General features: G+C 42.5%; 2 protein-coding genes across 13 annotated transcripts in view; both read left to right on the top strand.

The window, feature by feature from the left end:
• The window catches only part of cabp1b (calcium binding protein 1b), a 31,298-nt gene extending 23,039 nt beyond the window's left edge, over window positions 1-8,259 (top strand). For 4 of the 9 annotated variants that reach the window (XM_071336152.1, XM_071336168.1, XM_071336162.1 and 1 more), the window contains exons 2-8: window positions 435-603; window positions 1,516-1,546; window positions 2,315-2,458; window positions 2,987-3,096; window positions 3,361-3,435; window positions 3,568-3,640; window positions 6,969-8,259. In XM_071336152.1, coding sequence (XP_071192253.1) covers window positions 523-603; window positions 1,516-1,546; window positions 2,315-2,458; window positions 2,987-3,096; window positions 3,361-3,435; window positions 3,568-3,640; window positions 6,969-6,994 — 540 coding nt within the window. In that variant the 5' untranslated portion in view covers window positions 435-522 and the 3' untranslated portion in view covers window positions 6,995-8,259. Of the gene's footprint in view, window positions 1-434; window positions 604-628; window positions 791-1,515; window positions 1,547-2,314; window positions 2,459-2,986; window positions 3,097-3,360; window positions 3,436-3,567; window positions 3,641-6,968 lie in introns of those variants that run through there. The other 5 variants (XM_071336109.1, XM_071336137.1, XM_071336128.1 and 2 more) reach the window with 3 other exon arrangements.
• Window positions 8,260-9,589: 1,330 nt separating this feature from the next.
• LOC139536005 (glycerol-3-phosphate acyltransferase 4-like) lies at window positions 9,590-23,238 on the top strand. 4 transcript variants are annotated; one of them, XM_071336077.1, is made up of 13 exons: window positions 9,590-9,726; window positions 10,682-11,147; window positions 15,493-15,562; window positions 15,673-15,967; window positions 16,202-16,276; window positions 16,385-16,474; window positions 18,431-18,524; window positions 18,701-18,816; window positions 19,198-19,253; window positions 19,414-19,499; window positions 19,589-19,717; window positions 19,905-19,984; window positions 20,138-23,238. In XM_071336077.1, the coding sequence occupies exons 2-13, from the start codon at window positions 10,983-10,985 to the stop codon at window positions 20,394-20,396; spliced, it is 1,515 nt and encodes a 504-aa protein (XP_071192178.1). In that variant the 5' UTR covers window positions 9,590-9,726; window positions 10,682-10,982; the 3' UTR covers window positions 20,397-23,238. The 4 variants fall into 4 exon arrangements, with proteins under 4 accessions (XP_071192178.1, XP_071192172.1, XP_071192186.1 ...); XM_071336071.1 differs by having other exon boundaries at window positions 9,590-9,765; XM_071336085.1 differs by lacking the exon at window positions 9,590-9,726 and adding an exon at window positions 9,937-10,339.
• Window positions 23,239-24,606: the final 1,368 nt, after the last annotated feature.

Below are 24,606 nucleotides of genomic sequence, written 5' to 3'. Positions count from 1 at the left end.
TCCTGCGTGCCCTCTCTTGGATTGTGCTGATTGTCTTAGTTAGCTGTTGTGTCTCTTTGATTATCTAATCCTAGCAGTGTGCTGAGTCATATCAGTGTCCTCAGCTGTACGGAGACATCTTTGGGATGGATGGGTGGCATTAATTGCCCCGTTCACTGAACCCAATCCCTGACTGTGTTCCTTCCACATGACTGACACCTTGACTAGCCCCATTACTATCCTGACCTCTGACCTCACTCACAGGGACTAACAGACATGTTCTCAGCCTCTCCACCACCACCTCACTTCCATCCACCCACCCTCATACCATCTAGCCCCTTGTTGTTGACTGACTCCATGTTGTCCATCCACAAGCTGAGTCACAGTCTGTATCCCTGTCTCTGCCCCTGTGCCTCTATCTCCTGGCCCCACACCCTGGATATCTGTGACCCCAGGACCAGAAGAAGAACTACAGAGCAGTGCAGTCCTGTGAGGAGGGGACTGGGGGGGGCTATCTTGAGCCACTAGTGGCTATGGCTCAGAATGGAGGCAACATGCACAACGTACTGGGGCCTGCCTGCATCTTTCTACGCAAGGGCTTCGCTGAGAGCCGGCAGGCTGTACGTAAGTCCAGACACAAACAGACACATGCCCATAATGCATGCAGAGACACGTTTACAGTTTGTAGCTACACGTAAGAAAACAAACATTTTCATATAAACTTACACACAATCATACAGACATTTTGTCTTTGTCTGCTTCTTTTTCACCCACGTTGACCAATACACTCCTTATGGACTCAAAGAAGAAGGTAATGGACTCCAAATATCCGCATTAACCTACATATAGAATGCTTGTCAGTTGGTGTGAAAATGAGCGCGTGCGACTGTGTGTGAGTGTTAGCACTCACTGCCATTTGTGCCACTCTGATAGAATGTAAGTCGTTGTGTTCCATGTAGTATTACCTTGACGGAATGTTAGACTGATTACTAAGTCTGTGGAGCAGCAACAGGGTCATCTGTCTTCGTCTGTCTCAGTCTCACTGTGATCAGTAGACTCAGTAGCAAGGCATTGTCATGAAGGGAAGATGTGCACTGACCTCTCCTTTGTAGACTGGCACCGTTCATAGCCTGTCATGATGATGTGTTCTGTTCTGTGATGCTATTGGGGGATACAGGGGTGGGGTCGAGCTAATTCAAAGGCTAGACGTTAATCTTAAGAGAGAACAAATGGAACTCCTTCATCCTATGTTCCCCCAGAACTCACCACCAACCCTCAAAGTTGGCATGCACCTCTCAGCTAAGTAGATGGGCTACTCAAGCATCAAACAAATGCTCTAAACTAAGTTGCATTTGGGTTCATCATTACATGATTTAACACAAAAAAACTGTGATTGCACATGTAACAAAAGTACTCTACGATGTATTACGATTGTTAAGTTGATGATATCTCACAGAAGAGTTTTGTAGTGTCATGAGCCATCACTTGTAGAATGCCACTTGCTGGATCCTAACCCTGACTTGTGATTCTTTGCAGGATAGAGAGCTGAGGCCGGAGGAGATGGATGGTACGTTTCATTATACAGAAGCAAACAGTATGAATTACAATGAGCTTTCATATTGCATATTGGACTGTAGCATTCCCAGGGGAGAACAACTGCCCCCTCTCATTGAAGCCACCGAAGTCCAAGGCTGACCACGGTACTGCAGGCAAGGTTAGATCCCTCATTATTGTGAATGGAGAAATGGCAATCTTCGTGGTCAAGCTTCGTGTAATACACCAGATGTAGGTCCTTGAATCAATTATTTTAAAATCGCACACGGAAGTGATAAGGATAATTTAGTTGCTAATGGCAGCCTGCAGTAACCCAGTCAGCCTTCAACTGCGTTGCTCAATGAGAGGGGGCAGCACTGAGCTAACCTGCAACGTCACTTCCTTGAGTAGCGCAAACTGCTCATGTTGTGTCTCCATGAGACGCCATCTTAACCGACTTCATTTGGCTTCAATGCGCTATTGAGTCTTCACATAGGAATGAATGGTGTCACGTGATCAATGGCTTTGTCCATTCATATATACAGTCATTGAGCAGTTCTCACTGGTTTAGATATACAAACAAAGGATCTGCCTGACCTTGGTAAAATCTCATTCTTGTGTTGAGTGCCTTTGGAATATTTTCAGCCTGCGGACTGTTTCAAGCTTACCTCTCAGTCTCCCTGTCATGTTTATTATAACACCACACTCATTGTAGTGTAGTAAAACAATAAGCCAACTGATAGTTTTTATAATGTGATTAAAAAGCACAATTGATCTTTCTCCATCTATGCTTTCATCTCAGAGTTGCGCGAGGCTTTTAAAGAGTTTGACAAAGACAAAGATGGCTTCATTGGCTGTAAAGACCTAGGCAACTGCATGAGAACCATGGGCTACATGCCTACTGAGATGGAGCTGATAGAACTGAGCCAGCAGATCAACATGAACTGTGAGTAACCGTACGTACGGTATGTGTGTCTATAAAAGGGAGCAATATGGGAGGTCTTGCATTCTTTTTTTCTATGCTCTTGCATTTTCCTCTATCCTTCTCTCTTTTGTTACACTCTCATATTATGTTCTTTCTTCCTTCTTTCTCTAAATCTCTAATTCATGCTCTATGTACCCCCGTTCCCGTCCACTAACACACACTAAAAGACACTTGCACACACCATTACACACAGAGGCTCTGAACATTCAAGGTCCAATACCTCTGATGTAGATCCCTTTAACAATTAACCCTGAAAAGAACATAACATTCGCTTCTATAAATACTATCTGGGCTTGGAGAAAATTGATGACTGAATATGATGTAGACACGACAGTAGCTTAAATTTTGCCAGTCTTTTCTCTCTCTCTCCTCTTTCAGAGCTGCATATTTCTGTCATTGTACAAATGTCCCTGTAGATGTATTTTTGCGACATGTTTTGTGAATTTATATCTGACATCCTTCAACCTACGTTTACTCTTCATCACACAGTGGGAGGACATGTGGACTTTGAGGACTTTGTGGAGTTGATGGGGCCCAAACTTCTGGCTGAAACAGCAGATATGATCGGGGTCAAGGAGCTAAGGGATGCTTTCAAAGAGGTGAGGATAAGAGACTGAGAGAGAGAGGAATAGTGATGATTAAAAAAAAAAGAGAGAAAGAAAGAACAAAATCCAAAGAGGATGAAAGAAACCTAGAAAGATTTAAGCTAAAATAAATTTGATTAAGTGAGGAGAAGCATTCATGTGTATGGGGAACTCATTAGTAATATAGGAGTGACGACGGTATTGGGGAAAGAGCAGAATACAATACTGCATGATAAACTAGTTCATTATTCATTATTCTATTCTCTCCTTCTCTCTCAGTTTGACACAAATGGTGATGGCCAGATCAGCACATCGGAACTCAGAGAAGCAATGAAGAAACTTTTAGGTCAACAGGTAAGAAAAGTGGTCCTTCTGTTTGAGTTTTTCCATCTTTCACTCAACCTGTCCACGCATCTGTCTGATCATGTCTCACTGTAGCCTACATTTGAGTAGTGCTTTTTCTCGGTTCTTTCCCTATTCTACTAGGTTGGTCATAGAGACCTAGAGGACATCCTACGGGACATTGACCTGAATGGAGACGGCCATGTAGACTTTGAAGGTGAGCTACAGTATCTCAGGGAGTTCTAAGACACCTCTTTGTAGGATGTTATTTGACAGGTATTACAGTGCATTCGGAAAGTATTCAGACCCCTTGACTTTTTCCAAATATTTGTTACGTTACAGCCTTATTCCAAAATGGATTAAATAGTTTTTTCCCCCTCATCAATCTACACACAATACCCCATAATGACAAAGCAAAAACAGGTTTTAATACATTTTGCACATTTATAAAAAAGAATACAAAGCTCTGTCGTGTCTTTGGCTATGCCGGATTAAGTGATATGACATGCTATTCTATAAAATAATTTATCTGTAATTAATATTACCTGATTAAGCTAATCAGGTGAATGTAATTAACTAGAAAGTCGGGGCACCACGAAAGAATATTTATAGAGCTGTTATCTTCCGAATAAACTCTTAAAGACCTAGTAATATTTTGTATCAATAGCAGTCAATATTTAATCGTCACTTTATTCAGTCTCATCTGAAAGTTGTAAATTCTTGGTTATCTTCACGAACCCTGGCTAACAAGTTGAATCAGCAATACAAAATTTGGTTTAATTATTTATTTACTAAATACCTAAATAATCACACAGAATGGATCATACATTGATTACAAATTATGTCATAAAGAAAACGTTCCTGGTGGACGGAACAGACACGACGGCTGGTTACACAAAGAGAGGGGTTTGAGTGAAAGAGCGGGAAGACTGAGTAACAAAGGGAGAAGCTATGCTATCGTAAATACAGAATCTTATGCATTCTAAATAACCGCCCATTTGAAAAAGGATAATGCAATAAATATTTACTCTGAGCTGCGCTTCGGTAGATTGGTCGTCGATGGAAGGCCGGTTTGTCCTTTATGGATCTCTGGTCCTCTGAAGAATGTCTAGTGGTGAACTGGAGCGTGGTAGAATGGTTACTCTGTCCGTCCTCTCCTAGCCCACATTTAGCAACTGCTGCTAACTCGACGGCTAGGAGGTATCTGTTTGGGCTTCTTGCGGTCAATTTGCAGTCTCCAAATTATTTGTAATTATGTCCTAACGTGTAGGGAACGCATGGTACTGAAGGTCACAGTGCTTTTAAGAACTGTGTGCTTCGTGTCGTTGTCCTGTTGGAAGGTGAACCTTCACACCAGTCTGAGGTCCTGAGCGCTCTGGAGCAGGTTTTCATCAAGGATCTCTCTGTACTTTGCTCCGTTCATCTTTCCCTCGATCCTGTCTAGTCTTACAGTCCCTGCCGCTGAATAATATCACCACAGCATGATGCTGCCACCACCAGGCTTCAGCGTAGGGATGGTGCCAGGTTTCCTCCAGATGTGATGCTTGGCATTCAGGCCAAAGACTTCAATCTTGGTTTCATCAGACCAGATAATCTTGTTTCTTATGGTCTGAGAGTCTTTAGGTACCTTTTGGCAAACTCCAAGCGGGCTGTCATGTGCCTTTTACTGAGGAGTGGCTTCCGTCTGGCCACTCTACCATAAAAACCTGATTGGTGGAGTGCTGCAGAGATGGTTGTCCTTTTGGAAGGTTATCCCATCTCCACAGAGGAACTCTGGAGCTCTGTCGGAGTGACCATCGAGTTCTTGGTCACCTCCCTAACCAAGACCCTTCTCCCCCGATTGCTCAGTTTGGCCGGGTGGCCAGCTCTAGGAAGAGTCTTGGTGGTTCCAAACTTCTTCCATTTAAGAATGATGGAGGCCACTGTGTTCTTGGGGACCTTCAATGTTTTGGTACCCTTCCCCAGATCTGTGCATCGACACAATCCTGTCTCTGGAGCTCTACAGACAATTCCTTCGACCTCATGGCTTAGTTTTTGCTATTTTTTCTCTGACATGCACTGTCAACTGTGGGACCTTATATAGACAGGTGTGTGCCTTTCCAAATCATGTCCAATCAATGGAATTTACCACAGGCAGACTCCAATCAAAATAAAAATAATCGAAGACAATCATGATACCAATAATTGCTTCTAATACACCAGATGTAGGTCCTTGAACCAATTATTTTAAAATTGCACACAGAAGAAGTTATAAGGATAATTTAGTTGCTAATGGCAGCCTGCAGTACCCGGTCAGCCTTCAACTTGAGTTACTCAATGAGATGGGGCAGCACTTAGCTAGCCTGCAACATAACTTTCTGGAGTAGCTCAAACTGCACATGTTATGTCTTCATGACGTGCCATCTAAACCTTCATTTGGCTTCAATGCGCTATTGAGTGTTCAGATAGGAATGAATGGTGACACATGATTGATGGCTTTGTCCATTCATATATACAGTCCAGAGGAGGCTGTTGGAGGAGCTATAGGAGGACAGGCTCATTGTAATGGCTAGAATGGATAAAAGGGAATGGTAGGAAACACATCAAACAAATCTTTTTGCCAGCGCTGTAGTTGCAGACGGATATATCGGGCCGCTAATATATATATATTTTTTATTCTGATTTTTCAGGGGGTGCTGCAGCACCCTCCTATGGCTATGCCAATAATCCCGTCACAATAATCCGTCACACACACACATACCCAAGCACATGCATATACACACTCTCTCAGTGCCAATCCCCACAGATACAGTTTGAGGCAGGCTGATACTCTAGCATCATGCTAAGTGAGGTGGGAGGATGAAGGGAGTCAGGCTGTCTGTCAGATTATCTCCACACCAAAGGATTATGTCACCTCACAGATTACCAAGAGAACAAGGGAAGCATATTGCCAGTGGGACAAAAATAGCAATATGCTGGTATTCCTACTAGAGTCATCCGTACGCTCTGCTTTCTCCAACCGTTAGATTCGCCCACACGTCTTACGCTCTAAATACATTCATATTTATAATCCACAGTGCTCATTTAGAAATAGAATCGTTGCTATGAAAATTTATTTATTTTTATTGGATGATAGCAGCACATACAGTTCTTAAAAGCACTGTGACCTTCAGTACCATGCGTTCCCTACACGTTAGGACATAATTACAAATAATTTGTAGACTGCAAATTGACCGCAAGAAGCCCAAACAGATATAACATTTGACTAAAACATGATCATTTCAAACATTGCTTACATTTGTTTACGTTCACATATACAGTATCTCTCTATTATGCATGGGAATACTTTGGAACAGATTTCCAAAATCAAAATCTATTGGAGCTGATCTGCTGGTGTTTTACAGTCTTTTATGGGGGGGGGGGCAAATAAAATCACCTGTGGGCCAAATTCGCCAGTTGGGGATCAGCCCCTAAACTTTATGTGAATCATGTTCACACTCTTTCTCTGTTGTTGTATTAATGTCTCTTGGTTTTATTAATCTCTCTCTTTTACGAATCTCCCTCAGAGTTTGTGCGCATGATGTCTCGCTGAGTGTAGGTCATGATACCGACTGGTTCCTTTCCTGGTAAGAGAGGAAGAGAAGAAGAAGTGAAGGAGAGGCAGAGACGCCAGAGCCCTTAATGACAGACCTCTTACCTCAGACTTCTGAACTACAGAAGGAGAAAACGACATATCAACCCTGCTCTGCTACTGCCACATTTGAAGACATGCACAGAAGCTAAAGGAACAACGTCAGTGATCATGATGATGCTGTTACTGCTGTCTCTAACAGCAAAACAGAACAACAGCCAGCCTCCCACAGTTTTACATTGTACATTTCAGATATTAGAGAAAACATATCTAGGTGTTTACAGGGTCTAAAGAGCAATGTGATGTTTGAGCTACTTACACTCATTGCCATGGTTGGTTAATGCTGTAGCAAAGTAAAGACACATTTACATTTTTAACACTTTCTTACTTATGCCAACGTCTCCTATAACTAGTCTAAAGCAGCATATTCCCCTCTGGGGCTTTGGACTCCTAAGATACACTTTTTAATGGCAATATTATTATATCAGTGTACCAACTCTCAAAATATGTATTGTTTGTGTGTGCGTTCATGTGTGTTTGTGCACCTCAATTATCCTTTACTGTAAGATTCCATATGTCTTAAGCTACTGTACAGTTAGAGCCAGCATATGCCATGGGTTTGACACTATCTTGAATTACATGCCATGTATTACCACGGATGCACTTTTTTAGATTTTATCATTATCAACACATATCGAGTTACATTATACGAGTTTTGAACATAGATGGGTACCTGCTTTGATAAATGGAAGATCTGTTTCTTGGGAACTGAATACTCTGGGGAATGCGGTAGCAATCATAATTAATTGGTTTTCTTCGGGCCAACCCAATACACAGTTTTGCACATTGTTTTGCATGAATACTAAGAATGCATGCTCCACTTATGATTTAACCAGACACACTGTCACTCCCCATGCAAATAAACAATGTGCACCACAAACAAACATACACACAGTATATTATTGTGGTGATCAACATAACACTGAAACCTGTGTGAGAATGTGTGTGTGTGTGTGCTTGCGTGTGCGTGTGAGAGATCAGTGTGTATTTATGTACTGATGAGAGTGTTTATGTATGAGTGCTTGTGTGTTTTTTTGTGCGAGTCTCCCTTAGGCAGTCTTATTTGTGACTTTGCATGTGTCTTACTTGTGTGATTCTATGCATGCCAAATAGTAAAACAATTTGTAGCATAGTAGATGAGAATAAAGATTTTTGTTGCAAAAACACTGTGTGTGTGTGTGTGTGTGACCTCTATCTGCATTCAGAGCAGAAAACAGTCAGACAGGACCTGAACTAGCTGGATATACACCCATTGGCCTAGAGGTTGCAAAAACCTGTCAAATCAGAAATAATATCCCTGATTACAAAATATTTAGAGAATATGAATATACATAGACCTACTCAAATTTCAACAGGGACAACTCCAATAAAGTGTTTTTTCTCAAAGTTGCCAGGATGTCACGTGCATCACACTTATATCTGTACACTCGTAACAACCTAAGCATTACAAAACGTATATTAGATCAAATAAGCCTCACATATCAAAATAGCAATTCATTTTTATCTTAACTAATTTCGACACTCATTGCCCCCCCCCCCTTAAAAAAATCCCTCACTTGCTTAATAATTAATGATCTGCTTAACTTGGGCAGATTTGGGGCGAAATTAACCCTCTCACTTCACCTCTTCTTTGCTATTAGCTAGAAAGGTAAAGGTATTTTTTGTTGGTGGAGAAAACAGTTTGCAGATTTTAAGCAAATTTGAGCCATTCTACACAGTTTGGCATGGAGCTGAGAGACAATTTTACAGTTTTAATTCCTGCAATTCTATGCATTTTTCCATAGCTAATGCTATGTTCCTCTGGTCAAACATTATAACAAAACCAATGGGCATGTGCCCTGAATGCCCGGTTTTTGATTCTCCCAGACTGTCTTAACTTTTATTTGATTGTTAGTTCTCAAATATGGTATTATTAAAAAATATGTATAGTTCCATTTCTTTTCTGCATGCTTTCTATCTGGTTTTGGTTGTTTAAGTTGACACTGAAACGGCTTTTTCATCCCGAAAACGAACACTAAGAGACCTGCCTAAGAATTTTCTATACAGAAAAAAAACTGTAATTAGCTACATATTAAAAGAATAGTTCGAGATTTTGGCAATAAAGCCATTTATCTACTTCCCCCAGAGTCGGCTGGTATGCTGTTCCTGTAGTCCCGTAGACTTCCAGTCATTGACTAACACTAGTTAGCATTGGCTCGCAAAACTACCTAGAACTTCCCTTTTACTGGAAGCAGAGACATAAAATGGTATCCACGATGTTATTCTGTTGTAGATAGCGATACTAATAAAAAAAAAAATATTTATCACATATACAAATCACCAACAATATTTTCCACAAATCAATCACAAAAAATCGTGGACCCCCTGGCCCATGCTACTAGTGACAGAGGGTATAATGTAACAAAAATATATGGAACCAGAGAGGATGGAATGTTGAGCAGGGCCACTCCTGGAATTTCTGCAATGAGCATAGACATTAAAACCAGATTGAGCCCCCCCCCTGCAGACCAGACTCAGGTTTAAACAGAGAGGATTAGCTCGCAGTATGAGGGGAGGGAGGGAGTCATGCTAATGATTGATGATTAGTTTCTCATATACGTTTTCCTTGTTGGAGCTCGCCAAGTTAAAAAGAAGTGAGTAAACACACTCTGAAGAAGTAATTTGCATATTTTGTGAGTATAATCGCAATAGGGTTTGGACATCATTACAGTTTGCTAAACGACACATTTTGCAATTATTTGCTAGCTAGCAAGTTAGTAACTCTAGTTTAGATCCCGTGGAGTTGAGTTAACTAAGGGTGCGTACATAATTCACTCTGGCTATCTACTCCGGGTTCAGAGCACGCTCGTCTGAGGTTGCGTTCGTAAATTGCCTCCAGTGTGTCAGTGTGTTCTCGGTCGTTCGTAAATTTAGAGCATTGTCAGATTGTTTGTAAATTCAGTGCGTTTCGCTCTCGGAGCGTTCAGACGCGCTGACAGATGAGAATGGCTGAACACCCTAACGTTAGCTACATACGGAGAAGGGTTTTCGAGAGCTAGTAAACAGCTTAGTTAGCTAACTTGCTCGCTAGCTAGCTACAAGATTGTTATGTTAGCTAGATAGCCATTTTTTTTGACATTGTTAGCTATCTAAACGTTAACAAGTAAATCTGCTTTGTAACAATACATTCTCTGAGTTCGAACTAGTTCTGTGTGTTCGGCATCTATTGTCCAAATGGGAAAGATCAGCCACCCTGATAGTTGCTAGGTAACACTACTTAGCTAGCAATTTAGTAAGCTGCTAACCAGCTGTTGCTGTGTTGTTTATAACAGCATCATATGGGACCTTTACTAGTTATGTATTGTATCTACTGACGTTTAATAACTCTGTGTAAGAGCATTATAACACTGAGCTAACTGTTCAGTTAACATGGCAATTGAACATCAGTTGTGTCCCACATCTAACTATTTAACCAGCCTTCACTATACAGGATAGCTACACCAATATCTGTATTTTCCCAGGGCAGTCTCATCCCTTTTGCAAAGGAACCATAAGAAACAACCTATACAAACAGACTGGTGGTTTACCATTTTCCCTTTTCTTTTGAAGGATGGATCAAGTTGAGGACTGAAGTTTTGGATGCTCTGACATTGCTGGATCCTTTATTATAGTCTTCATGATGAGATCAGTCTGCTCTCCTAGACATTGACTCGAGCTTCACCAGGCCCGATGTGCCCATGACGCCCTTGTTTCAGTGCAGGCTTCAGAAGCTGAGGCTATAAAGGGACTAGAGGACTAATCTGCAGCCTTAGTCCTGGTCCTGGACTTCTCTTTAGTCCTTTATCAGTCCTCCCTGTTCCCTGCCATATCCCCTCACTGCACCACAGCCCCGGCCTCACCTGTGGCCAACATGGGCTGGTTCCTCCTCCCATATGATAACCTGCTGTGTATGGTCCTTGGCATATCCTTCACTGTGGGATTCAGCTCGCTGCTAGTCATAGTCGTGCCGGCCGTCCTTGGAGTGTCCATTGGGATCCGCAGACTGTACATGAAGAGCCTTCTCAAGGTCTTTGAGGTGAGTTCGCTTCACACTGTCACCATGGGTCCGATTCCGACTCTACCTAAGCGTGCATAAGGGAGTGGTGGAGTGGTGCGCAGACCAAGCCGTAACAGTCTGAACCCGACGCACGGCGCAACACTTGTAACTGTGTGATGACACGGCCATGGTTAGTGCAGGCAGTAGACGAGGGTATAGCCGACTGTTGTAGGCTGTTCTCCCTATTATAATTATCTACACTAATCTTCCAACATTACCATGGGTTGAAGAACTGAATGTGGAAATTTCCTTATTTTGTTTGTAAAGGCTCTCCAAACCTGTTTTTTTATATGATTCATTAATACTTTCCTAAACCTAAATAATCTACAAAATCTTTGTATTTTGAAATCTACCAATTGGTGCTGAAACGGAGATGAATATGCATATATTTAGATGGCTTTCTATAATTGATCCCTAATATTCAGAACCCGTTCTCTCGATATATTCTTGTGTGTATGTAGACAAAATTCTACTAAAAGGATGGCTTAAGATAAAAGTACTGAAAACCCTACTGAATAAAAACCCCACGAGAAAATCTGTTGGCCAGCAAATGGGAGGGTTTTCAATAGTTTAATGAAATTTATTCAGAGCGCGTAAGAGAGTGTTACGCGGCTGAATAAGGTAAGTCTGAATACCAACTACTGAGAAGTGTGTAGAAAAGGCGTCAATTCCTAAGTCAGAATTGGGCCCTTAGTGAATGCCTGCTTCGAGATATATTTGAAAAACTTTGATAGGCGACTTGCATAATACTCCAATACAAAGTAATTGTATTCCAGTTTTAATGTATGAACTTGAACTATCCCTATATTTGGAATTAGCTTAGCAGTAAGGGGCGTTCATCTAAGGCCAGGCTCAATTTAGAATAGTTGCCCTTAATCCACCCCAGGTTGTGTCTGATCTGCTTTGTGGAGAGAGTAGTCACCTCAGCTTGGCTCTTTTTTTCTTCTTCTAATGTGGTCAGTCAACTTCACTGAGAATAAATGGCATTATGGACATTGTTCTGTGGAGCAATTCATATAATTTAATTTTTCATTCACTAAAGTGAGCACGAGAGACCACTACCCTCAGTGGATTTGTCAAATTTGTCCTCTGGTGGCAGTGTGTGTGTGGTCTTTGCTTCTCCCCTACCACATTTACATTTACATTTAAGTCATTTAGCAGACGCTCTTATCCAGAGCGACTTACAAGTTGGTGCATTCACCTTATGATGTCCAGTGGAACAACCACTTTACAATAGTGCATCTAACTCTAAGGGGGGGGGGGGGGGGGTTAGAAGGATTACTTTATCCTATCCTAGGTATTCCTTAAAGAGGTGGGGTTTCAGGTGTCTCCGGAAGGTGGTGATAGATTCCGCTGACCTGGCGTCGTGGGGGAGTTTGTTCCACCATTGGGGTGCCAGAGCAGCGAACAGTTTTGACTGGGCTGAGCGGGAGCTGTACTTCCTCAGAGGTAGGGAGGCGAGCAGGCCAGAGGTGGATGAACGCAGTGCCCTTGTTTGGGTGTAGGGCCTGATCAGAGCCTGAAGGTACGGAGGTGCCGTTCCCCTCACAGCTCCGTAGGCAAGCACCATGGTCTTGTAGCGGATGCGAGCTTCAACTGGAAGCCAGTGGAGAGAGCGGAGGAGCGGGGTGACGTGAGAGAACTTGGGAAGGTTGAACACCAGACGGGCTGCGGCGTTCTGGATGAGTTGTAGGGGTTTAATCGCACAGGCAGGGAGCCCAGCCAACAGCGAGTTGCAGTAATCCAGACGGGAGATGACAAGTGCCTGGATTAGGACCTGCGTCGCTTCCTGTGTGAGGCAGGGTCGTACTCTGCGAATGTTGTAGAGCATGAACCTACAGGAACGGGTCACCGCCTTGATGTTGGTTGAGAACGACAGGGTGTTGTCCAGGATCACGCCAAGGTTCTTAGCGCTCTGGGAGGAGGACACAATGGAGTTGTCAACCGTGATGGCAAGATCATGGAACGGGCAGTCCTTCCCCGGGAGGAAGAGCAGCTCCGTCTTGCCAAGGTTCAGCTTGAGGTGGTGATCCGTCATCCACACTGATATGTCTGCCAGACATGCAGAGATGCGATTCGCCACCTGGTTATCAGAAGGGGGAAAGGAGAAGATTAATTGTGTGTCATCTGCATAGCAATGATAGGAGAGACCATGTGAGGATATGACAGAGCCAAGTGACTTGGTGTATAGCGAGAATAGGAGAGGGCCTAGAACAGAGCCCTGGGGGACACCAGTGGTGAGAGCACGTGGTGCGGAGACAGATTCTCGCCACGCCACCTGGTAGGAGCGACCTGTCAGGTAGGACGCAATCCAAGCGTGGGCCGCGCCGGAGATGCCCAACTCGGAGAGGGTGGAGAGGAGGATCTGATGGTTCACAGTATCAAAGGCAGCCGATAGGTCTAGAAGGATGAGAGCAGAGGAGAGAGAGTTAGCTTTAGCAGTGCGGAGCGCCTCCGTGACACAGAGAAGAGCAGTCTCAGTTGAATGACTAGTCTTGAAACCTGACTGATTTGGATCAATCACACATGACATTTGACATCAACCTGTTGCATCTGTCAGGGGCATGTCACAGTGCCTCTGGCTGTAAGTGCTGAATTAGCCTAGCAGGATTGCACTTTCAAATTACTAGGGATTTCAAATCAATATGATTATAATCTCCTACACATTCAAACAAAGGAGTGAGGTTCTTTTCAAGGAAATCATGAGTGAATTAGGCCTAGGTGTGGGACAGCCACAGGAAATGTGGAGGAAATGGTTTAGGAAGGGATATACAGTAGTCTTCACTGGTCCACCCGAACCTGAATACCCGACCCGGGACCCGAGCAGGTCCAAATTCTATGTAACCACAGCTGATAGACCCGAATAGACCTGACCACTTCTGGTTCGGGTCTGATTGTCCTCAGGTCCGTTCAGATCCTCCTTTTTTATGGGGTGGCAGGTAGCCTAGTGGTTAGAGTGTTGGGCCGAAAAGTTGCTAGATCGAATCCCAGAGCTGACAAGTAAAAAATCTGTCATTCTGTCCCTGAACAAGGCAGTTAACCCACTGTTCCTAGGCTGTCATTGTCAATAAGCAGCATACCACCCTGCATACCACTGCTGGCTAGCTTCTGAAGCTAAGCAGGGTTGGTCCTGGTCAGTCCCTGGATGGGAGACCAGATGCTGCTGGAAGTGGTGTTGGAGGGCCAGTAGGAGGCACTCTTTCCTCTGGTCTAAACAAAGATCCCAATTCCCCAGGGCAGTGATTGGGGACACTGCCCTGTGTAGGGTGCCGTCTTTCGGATGGGACGTTAAACGGGTGTCCTGACTCTCTGAGGTCATTAAAGATCCCATGGCACTTGTCGTAAGAGTAGGGGTGTTAACCCCGGTGTCCTGGCTAAATTCCCAATCTGGCCCTCAACCATCACGGTCGCCTAATAATCCCCAGTTTACAATTGTCTCATTCATCCCCCTCCTCTCCCCTGTAACTATTCCCCAGGTCGTTGCTGCAAATGAGAACGTGTTCTCAGTCAACTTACCTGGTAAAATAACGGATAAAAAAAAAATATATATATATATATATATATATATAAAAAAAAAATAAGAATTTGTTCTTAACTGACTTGCCTAGTTAAAGGTAAACTATAAAATAAATACAAATTTAAAAAATGATTGGGTTGGTTCGGGTCCTTCCGGGTCCATACCTCCTAATATACAATAAAATGGAGAGGTACACTGCTCTGTAATATGTGTTCTGTGGTTATGTATATAACATGCAGTGACGTGGTCTTTGCAGGTGGCACTGTTTACATTAAGGGAGCCACAAATAGTTGAGTTGGCCAACTTGAAGCATAGCTACTGTTATTATATTGATTGCTAATTGCTGACCCATAAAAGACACAGTGAACATCTTTTGCGGTCATACAGTGCTGTGGGCTGTTTTCAGTCTCTCCCTCAGGGGAAACCACATGCCCCCCAAATACTCCAGACTGCCCGTTTCATGCTTATGGGCCTGTCTAAGATAGTTATTGTGTTCCTATTCTCTGTGGATCTGCTTACTCAGCTCTTGACTCCTTGTCAGTTGTACCATGTGATGTAGTCTTGCTAGGCCAGGCTAACATAATCATTTATGAGATACAGTCTGGTCCCCAAGACTATCTGTGATGCACCTTCAGGCTTATGAATGATGATATCTTGGCACAGAGAAATGATTGCTTCTCATCAAATGATAAGAATGATGAATATAAATGTCATAAGTTATAGAATATGGCTTACAAATACCTTTGGGATAGAATTCATGGCTTAAAGTTAATGTACAACTAATGTATGATACCCCCCTCTATTTAGTGGGCTACTGTGCGGATGGAGAGAGGTGCAAAGGAGAAGAATCAACATCTTTATAAACCCTATAGTAATGGTACGACCTTTCAATGTACATCTCTCACTTATGGGAATGGCAATGTCTCTGTTGTTGCATTAACTCTGTCTCTCTTTCCATCCCTCTCCCTCCCTCCCTCTCTGTCTCAGGTATCATAGCTAAAGAGATGTCCTCTCTGGAGCAGGAGATCCAGGAGCTCCGTGCCAGCGGCACCACTCTGAGCTCTGAGCCTGAGTTTGAGATGGCGGACATCATGTATTTCTGCCGGCGGGGGGTGGAGAGCATCGTGGATGACGAGGTGACCAAGCGCTTTTCTGCTCAGGAGCTGGAGTCCTGGAACCTGCTGACCCGCAGCAACTTCAACGCTCGCCACATCAGCCTGCGACTCAGCGTGCTCTGGGGACTGGGTCTCTTCATCCGCTATGGCTTCCTGCTGCCACTCAGGTCAGAGGTCAAGAGTCAGGGTCAGCATCTAAGGCAGGAAACGTCTTTGCTAGTTATAGGCCAACAAGGAGCTGTTGTGGACATCAAGATGTCTACAAATTAGATTTATGAGAATTGTTTTTATTTAGCATGAAATACTAATAATAATAATATTTTTTGTGGTTTTTGCACATCTCAACTTTTGTTGTAAACAAAATTGATATGTGGTGGACTGTTTTGTTTTGTGTTCTACAGGGTTACTCTGGCAGCCTCTGGTATTGGTCTGCTTGTGGTCTTGACTACCATAGTGGGCTTCATACCAAGCGGCTGGTACGTTTCCACAAACACCCTCAGAATTACCACAAACTTACAGTATCTTATCTACAAGAAGATTCTGTGTTGGTGGAAGCCTTATTGTCAGTGTGTTGATCTCCTCAGGTTAAGGACGTACCTCAGTGAGAAGATTCATCTGATGTCTTATCGCATCTGTGTCCGATCCCTCACTGCCATCATCACCTACCACAACAGGTACTGTAGACCAACCAAATACTCACTGGCTAGTATTCACAACATCAGCTCAGACAACAGAGACACAAACCTACTGTATTTTTTCACAGCTTTCTGCCCATTTAGTGACTCACCACCCTATCTTGTACTGAGCTCAAAGCCAGTCTTACAGTGCCTTCAGAAAGTATTCATACCCCTTGACTTATTCCATATTTTGTGTTACAGCCTGAATTCAAAACATTTTTAGAAATGTTAGCAAATTTATTGAACATTAAATAAATAATAAATAATTTACATAAGTATTTACACCCCAGTCAATACTTTGTAGAAGCACCTTTGGTGGCGATTACAGCTTTGAGTTGTCTTGTGTAACGTCCTGACCAGAGTTCTTATGTGTTGTGCTTGTTTTAGTGTTGGTCAGGACGTGAGCTGGGTGGGCATTCTATGTTGTGTGTCTAGTTTGTCCGTTTGTCCGTAACAGCCGGTTCTCAATCAGAGGCAGCTGTCAATCGTTGTCCCTGATTGAGAATCATATATAGGTGGCTTGTTTTGTGTTGGGGATTTGTGGGTGGTTGTTTTCTGTGTCAGTGTTTGTGCCACACGGGACTGTTACGGTTAGTTATTTTGTTATTTTGTAATTGTATATTGTTTTCATGTTCATTAAATCATGGAAACTTACCACGCTGCACATTGGTCCTCCGATCCTTCTCGCCTCTCCTCGTCTGAGGAGGAGGAAGAGCTAGACTGCCGTTACATCTTGGGTATGTCTGTATCAGTTTTGCACATCTGGATTTGGGGATTTTCTCCCATTCTTCCTTGCAGATTTTCTCAAGCTCTGTTAAGTTAGATGGGGAGTGGCAGTGAACAGCAATCTTCAAATCATTCCATAGATTTTCAATGTGATTCAGGTCTGGGCTTTAGCTGGGTCACCCAAGGACTTTCACATTCTTGTTCTAAAGCCATCCCAGTATTACCTTGGCTGTATGCTTGCGGTCATTGTCTTGTTGGAAAGTAAATCTTCACCCCAGTCTAAGGTCTTTTGCACTCTGAAGCAGGTTTATTGCTAACATTAGCAACGACAGATTGCTCACTTCCCTGACCAAGGTCCTTCTTGCCCGGTTGCTCAGTTTGGTCGGACGGCCAGCTCTTGGCAGTCTGGGTAATTCCATATGTTTTTCAATTTTCCAATGACCACTGCTCTTGGAAACGTTCAACATTCTAGAAATTGCTTTATACCCTTCCCCAGATATATGCCTCATCACAATTCTATCTCAGAGATCTACAGACAGTTCTTTGAACTTCATGGTATATTTTTCTGCTCTGACATGCACTGTCAACTGTGGGACCTTATATAGACAGGTGTGTTTCTTTCTAAATCATATTCAAACAATTGAATTGGCCACATGTGGACTTATTTAACATTTAACTAGGCAAGTCAGTTAAGAACAAATTCTTATTTACAATGACGGCCTACCGGGTAACAGTTGGTTAACTGCCTTGTTCAGGGGCAGAACGACAGATTTTTACCTTGTCAGCTCGGGGATTCGATCCAGAAACCGTTTGGTTACTGGCCCAACGCTCTAACCACTAGGCTACCTGCTGCCCCAAATCAAGTTGTAGAGACATCTCAAGGATGATCAAAGGAAATTGTCTGCACCTGAGCTACATTTGGAGTGTCAAAGCAAACAGTTGTGAAAATGTATTTCATTTTCAATAAATTTGCAAAAATGTCTGTTTTCATGTTTTCACTTTGTCATTATGGGGTATTGTGTGTAGATGGGTGTGATCATTATTTTTTATTTTTTTCAGTTGGAATTCAGGCTGTAATACAACATTTGGAATAAGTCAAGGGGTATGAATACTTTCTTTAGGCACTGTATGTCAATTAGGGTGGCACACACTTGTTGTTGGTAGTTTTATGAGAAAGGCGGTTTTGTTAATGTGTCTCATTCAGTCGTTTCTTTGCTCTGCCAACAGTGAGAACAAACCAAAGAATGGAGGCATCTGTGTGGCGAATCACACAACTCCCATTGATGTCATCATCCTGGCCAATGATGGCTGCTATTCTATGGTACTGTATGTAAATCCTAGTGTGTAACAGTAAGCATTGGCTTTCTGTTTAAAGCTGTGTGTGTGTGTGTGTGCTAGTGCGGAATATGTGGGGAGCTTGGGAGACAGATGTATAACCCATTCTTTGCCAAGATGTTTAGTTTAAGATTCCCACTCAGTCATCACTTCCTCTCTCAGGTTGGCCAGATCCATGGTGGTTTGATCGGGGTAGTCCAGAGAGCCATGGTGAAATCCAGCCCACACATCTGGTTTGAGAGATCTGAAGTCAAAGACCGTCACCTTGTGGCCGAAAGGTAATACTGCAGCTGCATGTTGCAGAAACCATACTTTCCTTCCATTTCTCATTGTCAGACTTGGCGAAAGCATTAAAAAGCAGAGAATGCATTCTTATAATGTGGTGAAAACAGTTATATTATTAGTAGCGCTGTGACGGTCATGGAATTTTGGATGTGGGTTTTGTTGCACATTTTCTCCTCTCCTTCACTCCAGACTGCATGTGCTGCTATAGAAATATGCTTCTTAATTGTGATCATTCAGTCAGTTCTTCATTTTATGGTTATTTTATTTTTGTGACGGTCTTCATCCATAACCGTCGGTTATACGGTAATATGGTAATTTTCCCATCCCTAGTTATTAACATGTTATTTACACTGTTCTGTATTTTCTTTTTCCAGGCTTAGCAATCATGTAGCAGACAAAACTAAACACCCCATCCTCATCTTCCCAGAGGGTTAGTATGAAAACGGACCCTTTTCTGATGGATCGAGTGCTGCTCAAATAGAAATGAGATATGGCAACTAATGAAGGCTGTAATGATGATAAAAATTCACCCTATGTCGGATCTGTGTGAGTGTGTAATGCTGCGGCGTGACAATGTGTTTCTCACTCAGGCACCTGCATCAACAATACCTCAGTGATGATGTTCAAAAAGGGCAGCTTTGAGATAGGCTGTACTTTCTACCCTGTGGCCATTAAGGTAGTCTCTCCCTCTCTCTCTACTGCCGTTTTATCTATTATTCTCTCTCAACCACCTAACCCGCTCCCTTTGACCTCTCCCTGTGACAGTATGACCCTAGGTTTGGCGATGCGTTCTGGAACAGCAGTAAGTTTGGGATGGTCAACTACCTGCTGAGGATGATGAGCAGTTGGGCCATCGTCTGCAGTGTCTGGTACCTTCCACCTATGAGCAGAGAGGTGTGGCCTTTGTTTTGGTTTAGCCCAGTAACGTTGTTATTATTGATTTGTATAATGCAGTTATAAACAAGGGAATCCCCTAAGGTCTAGAGCTAAATAATCCTGACAGTGATAAGTCAAAAACTCCATCCTGGTATGGAGACTCCATGTTAACTGTCTGACTGAGCCATCTCTGTTGTCTGTGTAGGAGGGAGAGGATGCGGTGCAGTTTGCCAACAGAGTAAAAGCAGCCATCGCCACGCAGGGAGGACTGGTGGACCTGCTCTGGTGAGTTTCAGTGAATACGCATCTCACACACACACACATTCTGTCTAGCACGATTCCTAGCTGTGTGTTTATCATGGTGTGTACATTCTTGCAAGTGTACATGTGTTGAGGGTTGTACAAAACTCTTCCCTGTGTTTATCTGTCTGCTCTAAGGGATGGAGGGCTGAAACGAGGGAAGGTGAAAAATACGTTCAAAGAGGAGCAGCAGAAGCTGTACAGCAAGGTGCTGGTTGGAGACCAGGAGGACCAAGGTGAAGACAGACCACAGGAAGATGAAGAAGAAGAAGAGGGGGACCAAAATGAAGACAGACCACTTGAAGATTACACACCCAGACCACTGGAAGACTGCTCTCTGAGACTACAAGAAGAAGAGGAGGAGAGAGGCTCAGAGACACCAATGAAGGATCAATGAGGGTGGGGGTTCCATTCCTACCAAGTTATTAAGTGTCAGCGGAGCCCCACTCACTGTCTTGGTGAGGCACTAGACCAGAGGATTTATTGGATTGGAAGCCTTAAAGTAATTTCAATAACAATGAACTACTCAGAGAACATTTCAATAACAATGAACTACTCAGAGAACATTTCAATAACAATGAACTACTCAGAGGACATTTCAATAACAATGAACTACTCAGAGAACATTTCAATAACAATGAACTACTCAGAGACCATGTAGTGCAACTGAAACACTATCATTTTCTACAGGCTGTAAGTCACATACTTTTGAGTTTGTGCTGCACTATGCACAGTCATTTTATGAATGTTAACTGTTTTAATACTGTATTTAAATATTTTCTTTATTTATGCTATTTTGACCAGTATATTTGGGTCGTTTTGGGTAGTGCAATTAGGTCCCCCAAAACTTGATGAAAACAATGTATCATAAAGAGCACATGTTCACTTAATAACATTAATTTCAGCCTGTTTTGGCCTTCCATGGTGACATCACCATACAGTAAATTAATAGACCAATAAGAAAGAGGGTGCCATTTTTCACTTTTCCCCTCCCCACTCAGACTACTCCCAGACAATCCTAGCAAAATTCTTGCTTGAGAAATTGCCCTTTGCTAAGAAGCTATTCTTGTTAGTTTTCAATTAAAATTGTAAAAAATAATCACAGTAAGGTTCTTGTTACCCATAAATAATTTGATATTGAGATAAAAATGCATTGCAACTTTTAAAGTAACAGGGTTGACTTAACAGGGTTGAAGTTTTCATCTTAAATCAGCCATGTGCAAAAGGGATGGGCAATTGAATGCAAGCTTCATCCCAATTATTATAATTTTTTAAAACATTTCTACCCTATCTATATATGGGAAACATTCAGTTTTCCACCACACAACATCAGAAAATGACCAAAAAGCTTTTACATTATGATTTGACGTCAGTTTCTGTAGAGAAAATATTTTATAAAAGGAATAGTTTAAATTAGAGTTCTGTTAATGTAACAGGGTGGCCCCTAAAATGAGGGACAAATGTAAGTTATTCACTTATCGCGTGAAGTAAATAATAATCTTCAGAAATGACTTTGTCAAAGAAATAAAATAACTAGGGCTTTACAATGATGGAGAAATGTTTGCGTTAAGTGGGTTAAAATCCTACTAGAAGTCTGGAAAACACGAGGGACATGTCAAAATGCAGATTTTTGGCACTTTAACAGATTTTTTTATGTGACTAAAGACTTGCTAATGTTACATGGCACTTTAATATAACAGGCTTTTCAATATTGGTGCACAATTACAATTTCAAATGTCAAAGGGGGGCAAAAGGCACTCTATTCGTGGAACGATCCAGTTCTGCATATTGCGAAAACCGGAGGAAAGGTTACAAAGCCACAGCAGACCAAATATATGCAGATAATAGGTCAATATGTGTCACAGTCCGAGACAATAGAGAACATGACACGGAAGACTGTTACCATGTTATCAAAATAAACTTTGTTGTACAATTAATGGTAAAATGTATTGCATTTCTAAAAGTTAACAATATTGTCATGAATTCAGTGTGTGAAATTAGGCAAAAATATTAGCCCCACTAATAATTGTATCAAAATACACTGAACAAAAATATAAATGCAACATTTAAAGTGTTGGTCCTATGTTTCATGAGCTGAAATAAAAGATCACAGAAAATTACCATATGCACAAAAAGCTTATTTCTCAAAAATGTTGTGCACGCATTTGTTTACATCCCTGTTAGTGAGCAGTTCTCCTTTGTCAAGATATGCCACACCTGTCAGGTGGATGGATTATCAAGAAGCTGATTAAACAGCATGATCATTACACAGGTGCACCTTGTGCTGGGGACAATAAAAGTCCACTCTAAAATATGCAGTTTTGTCACACAACACAATGCCGCAGATGTCTCAAGTTTTGATAGAGCGTACAATTGGCATGCTCACTGCAGGAATGTCAACTAGAACTGTTGAAAGATAATTTAATATTAATTTCTGTACCATAAGCCGCCTCCAATGCCGTTTTATAGAAATTGTCAGTACGTCCAACCGGCCGCACAACCGCAAACCACGTGTAACCATGCCAGCCCAGGACCTCCACATCAAGCTTCTTCACCTGTGGGATCGTCTGAGACCAGCCACCCGGACAGCTAATGAAACAGGAGTATTTCTGTCTGTAATAAAGCCCTTTTGTGGAAAAAATATATTTCTGATTGGCTGGGCCTGGCTCCCCAATGCCCTCCCAGGTCCACCCATGGGCACCCCTACTCAGTCATGTGAAATCCATAGATTAGGGTGTAATGAATGAATTTCAATTGATTGATTTACTTTATATGAACTGTAAAATCATTGAAATTGTTGCATTTATATTTTGTTCAATAGCTTGAATTCTATCTAAAAACACCAGATTTGCCCCTGGTAGGATATACAATGAAATCAATGTGTATTTTTCACCATGTAAGGTACAATTCATCATTAGAAAACGGTCTTCTTGGTCAATGTGCTGGGATATAAGGGAACATTTTGTATTCTTATTTATCAGGATGCCTACACCTCTGCTGTTACTGCAGTATGTGACAGCATAGGCCTCTCCAACCCAGCTCCTCTTTAAATGTTACATTTTTCCTTTTTTTAAATGTAACTCTTGCAAGATAACCACATCTGCAGAAAATCTCTAAGTGTTTGAGAACCATATGCTTTTTTCCCCCACTGTGGAGCCTGTGCACATATAGAATCAATGTTAACCTTATCTGTTCTGTCTATCATGGAAGAACCAAGTAAAACATTTTTGCAGACTGTACATTACATATATAGTGTGTGTGGGCATGTGGACTGAGCAATCATTTAACAAAAAACATAAAAACACGTTATGGAAATTTTTACACAGGGACACTCGAAGTCAATCTTAATATGAATAATCCGTTATTTGTCAACACGCTGGAGAGGTTCCAACCAACTCAATGCACCATAGTACACATGTCAATCAGGAGCTCTGCTTGGGCAGACCCAGCAGTTGTCTTATATACGGCTATAAACAGACAAGTTATAGTTGCATAATTTACGTAATTAATTCATCATTACCGCTTTGTTTCATACCCATGTGAGAGACGCAGACTTGGTCTCAACCTTTAAGTCTTTATTGAAGACTCATCTCTTCAGTAGGTCCTATGATTGAGTGTAGTCTGGCCCAGGAGTGTGAAGGTGAACGGAAAGGCACTGGAACAACGAACAGCCCTTGCTGTCTCTGCCTGGCAAACTCCCCTCTCTCCACTGGGATTCTCTGCCTCTAACCCTATTACAGGGGCTGAGTCACTGGCTTACACGGAACCCAAACCGGCTGCGCGCATGCGCCATCGTGCGCTATCGTGTATAAATGTATTTTGTCCCCCTACACCAAACGCGATCACGGCACGTAGGTTAAAATATCAAAACAAACTCTGAACCAATTACATTAATTTGGGGACAGGTCGAAAAGCATTAAACATGTATGGCAATTTAGCTAGTTAGCTTGCACTTGCTAGCTAATTTGTCCTATTTAGCTAGCTTGCTGTTGCTAGCTAATTTGTCCTGGGATATAAACATTGAGTTGTTATTTTACCTGAAATGCACAAGGATCTCTACTCCGACAATTAACCCACACATAAAACAGCCAACTGAATCGTTTCTAGTCATCTCTCCTCCTTCCAGGCTTTTTCATCTTTGAACTTATATGGTGATTGGCATCTACACTTTTACCACGACAACCGGCAAAACAGCTCATCTTTCAATCACCCACGTGGGTATAACCAATGAGGAGATGGCACGTGGGTACCTGCTTCTATAAACCAATGAGGAGATGGGAGAGGCAGGACTTCCAGCGCGATCTGCGTCAGAAATAGAAAGGAGTTCTATTTTAGCCCTTGCATCGCAGACGCTCGTTGGCACGGGCGAGCAGTGTAGGTGCAATAACTGAATAACATGGAATGACGAAATTTATTTTGCGACACTCGCGCACGCGACGTGTCCGGTCTGGTCAGCATGTTACTGGTGCTCTTCCATGCCGTCCCTAGGAGGGGTGCGTCACTTGAGTGGGTTGAGTCACTGATGTGATCTTCCTGTCCGGGTTGGCGCTCCCCTTGGGTTGTGCCGTGGCGGAGATCTTTGTGGGCTACACTCGGCCTTGTCTCAG

The sequence above is a fragment of the Salvelinus alpinus genome, chromosome 1 (genome assembly GCF_045679555.1).
Source record: "Salvelinus alpinus chromosome 1, SLU_Salpinus.1, whole genome shotgun sequence".
Lineage (NCBI taxonomy): Eukaryota > Metazoa > Chordata > Actinopteri > Salmoniformes > Salmonidae > Salvelinus > Salvelinus alpinus.
This window is presented reverse-complemented; position numbering and strand designations above follow the sequence as displayed.

Coding starts and splice junctions, on each gene's coding strand:
- LOC139536005 (XM_071336077.1), top strand. CDS start 10,983: ATGGGCTGGTTCCTCCTCCCATATGATAACCTGCTGTGTATGGTCCTT. Junction 15,563..15,672: donor TTATAAACCCTATAGTAATG/GTACGACCTTTC, acceptor TCTCTGTCTCAG/GTATCATAGCTAAAGAGATG. Junction 15,968..16,201: donor GGCTTCCTGCTGCCACTCAG/GTCAGAGGTCAA, acceptor TGTGTTCTACAG/GGTTACTCTGGCAGCCTCTG.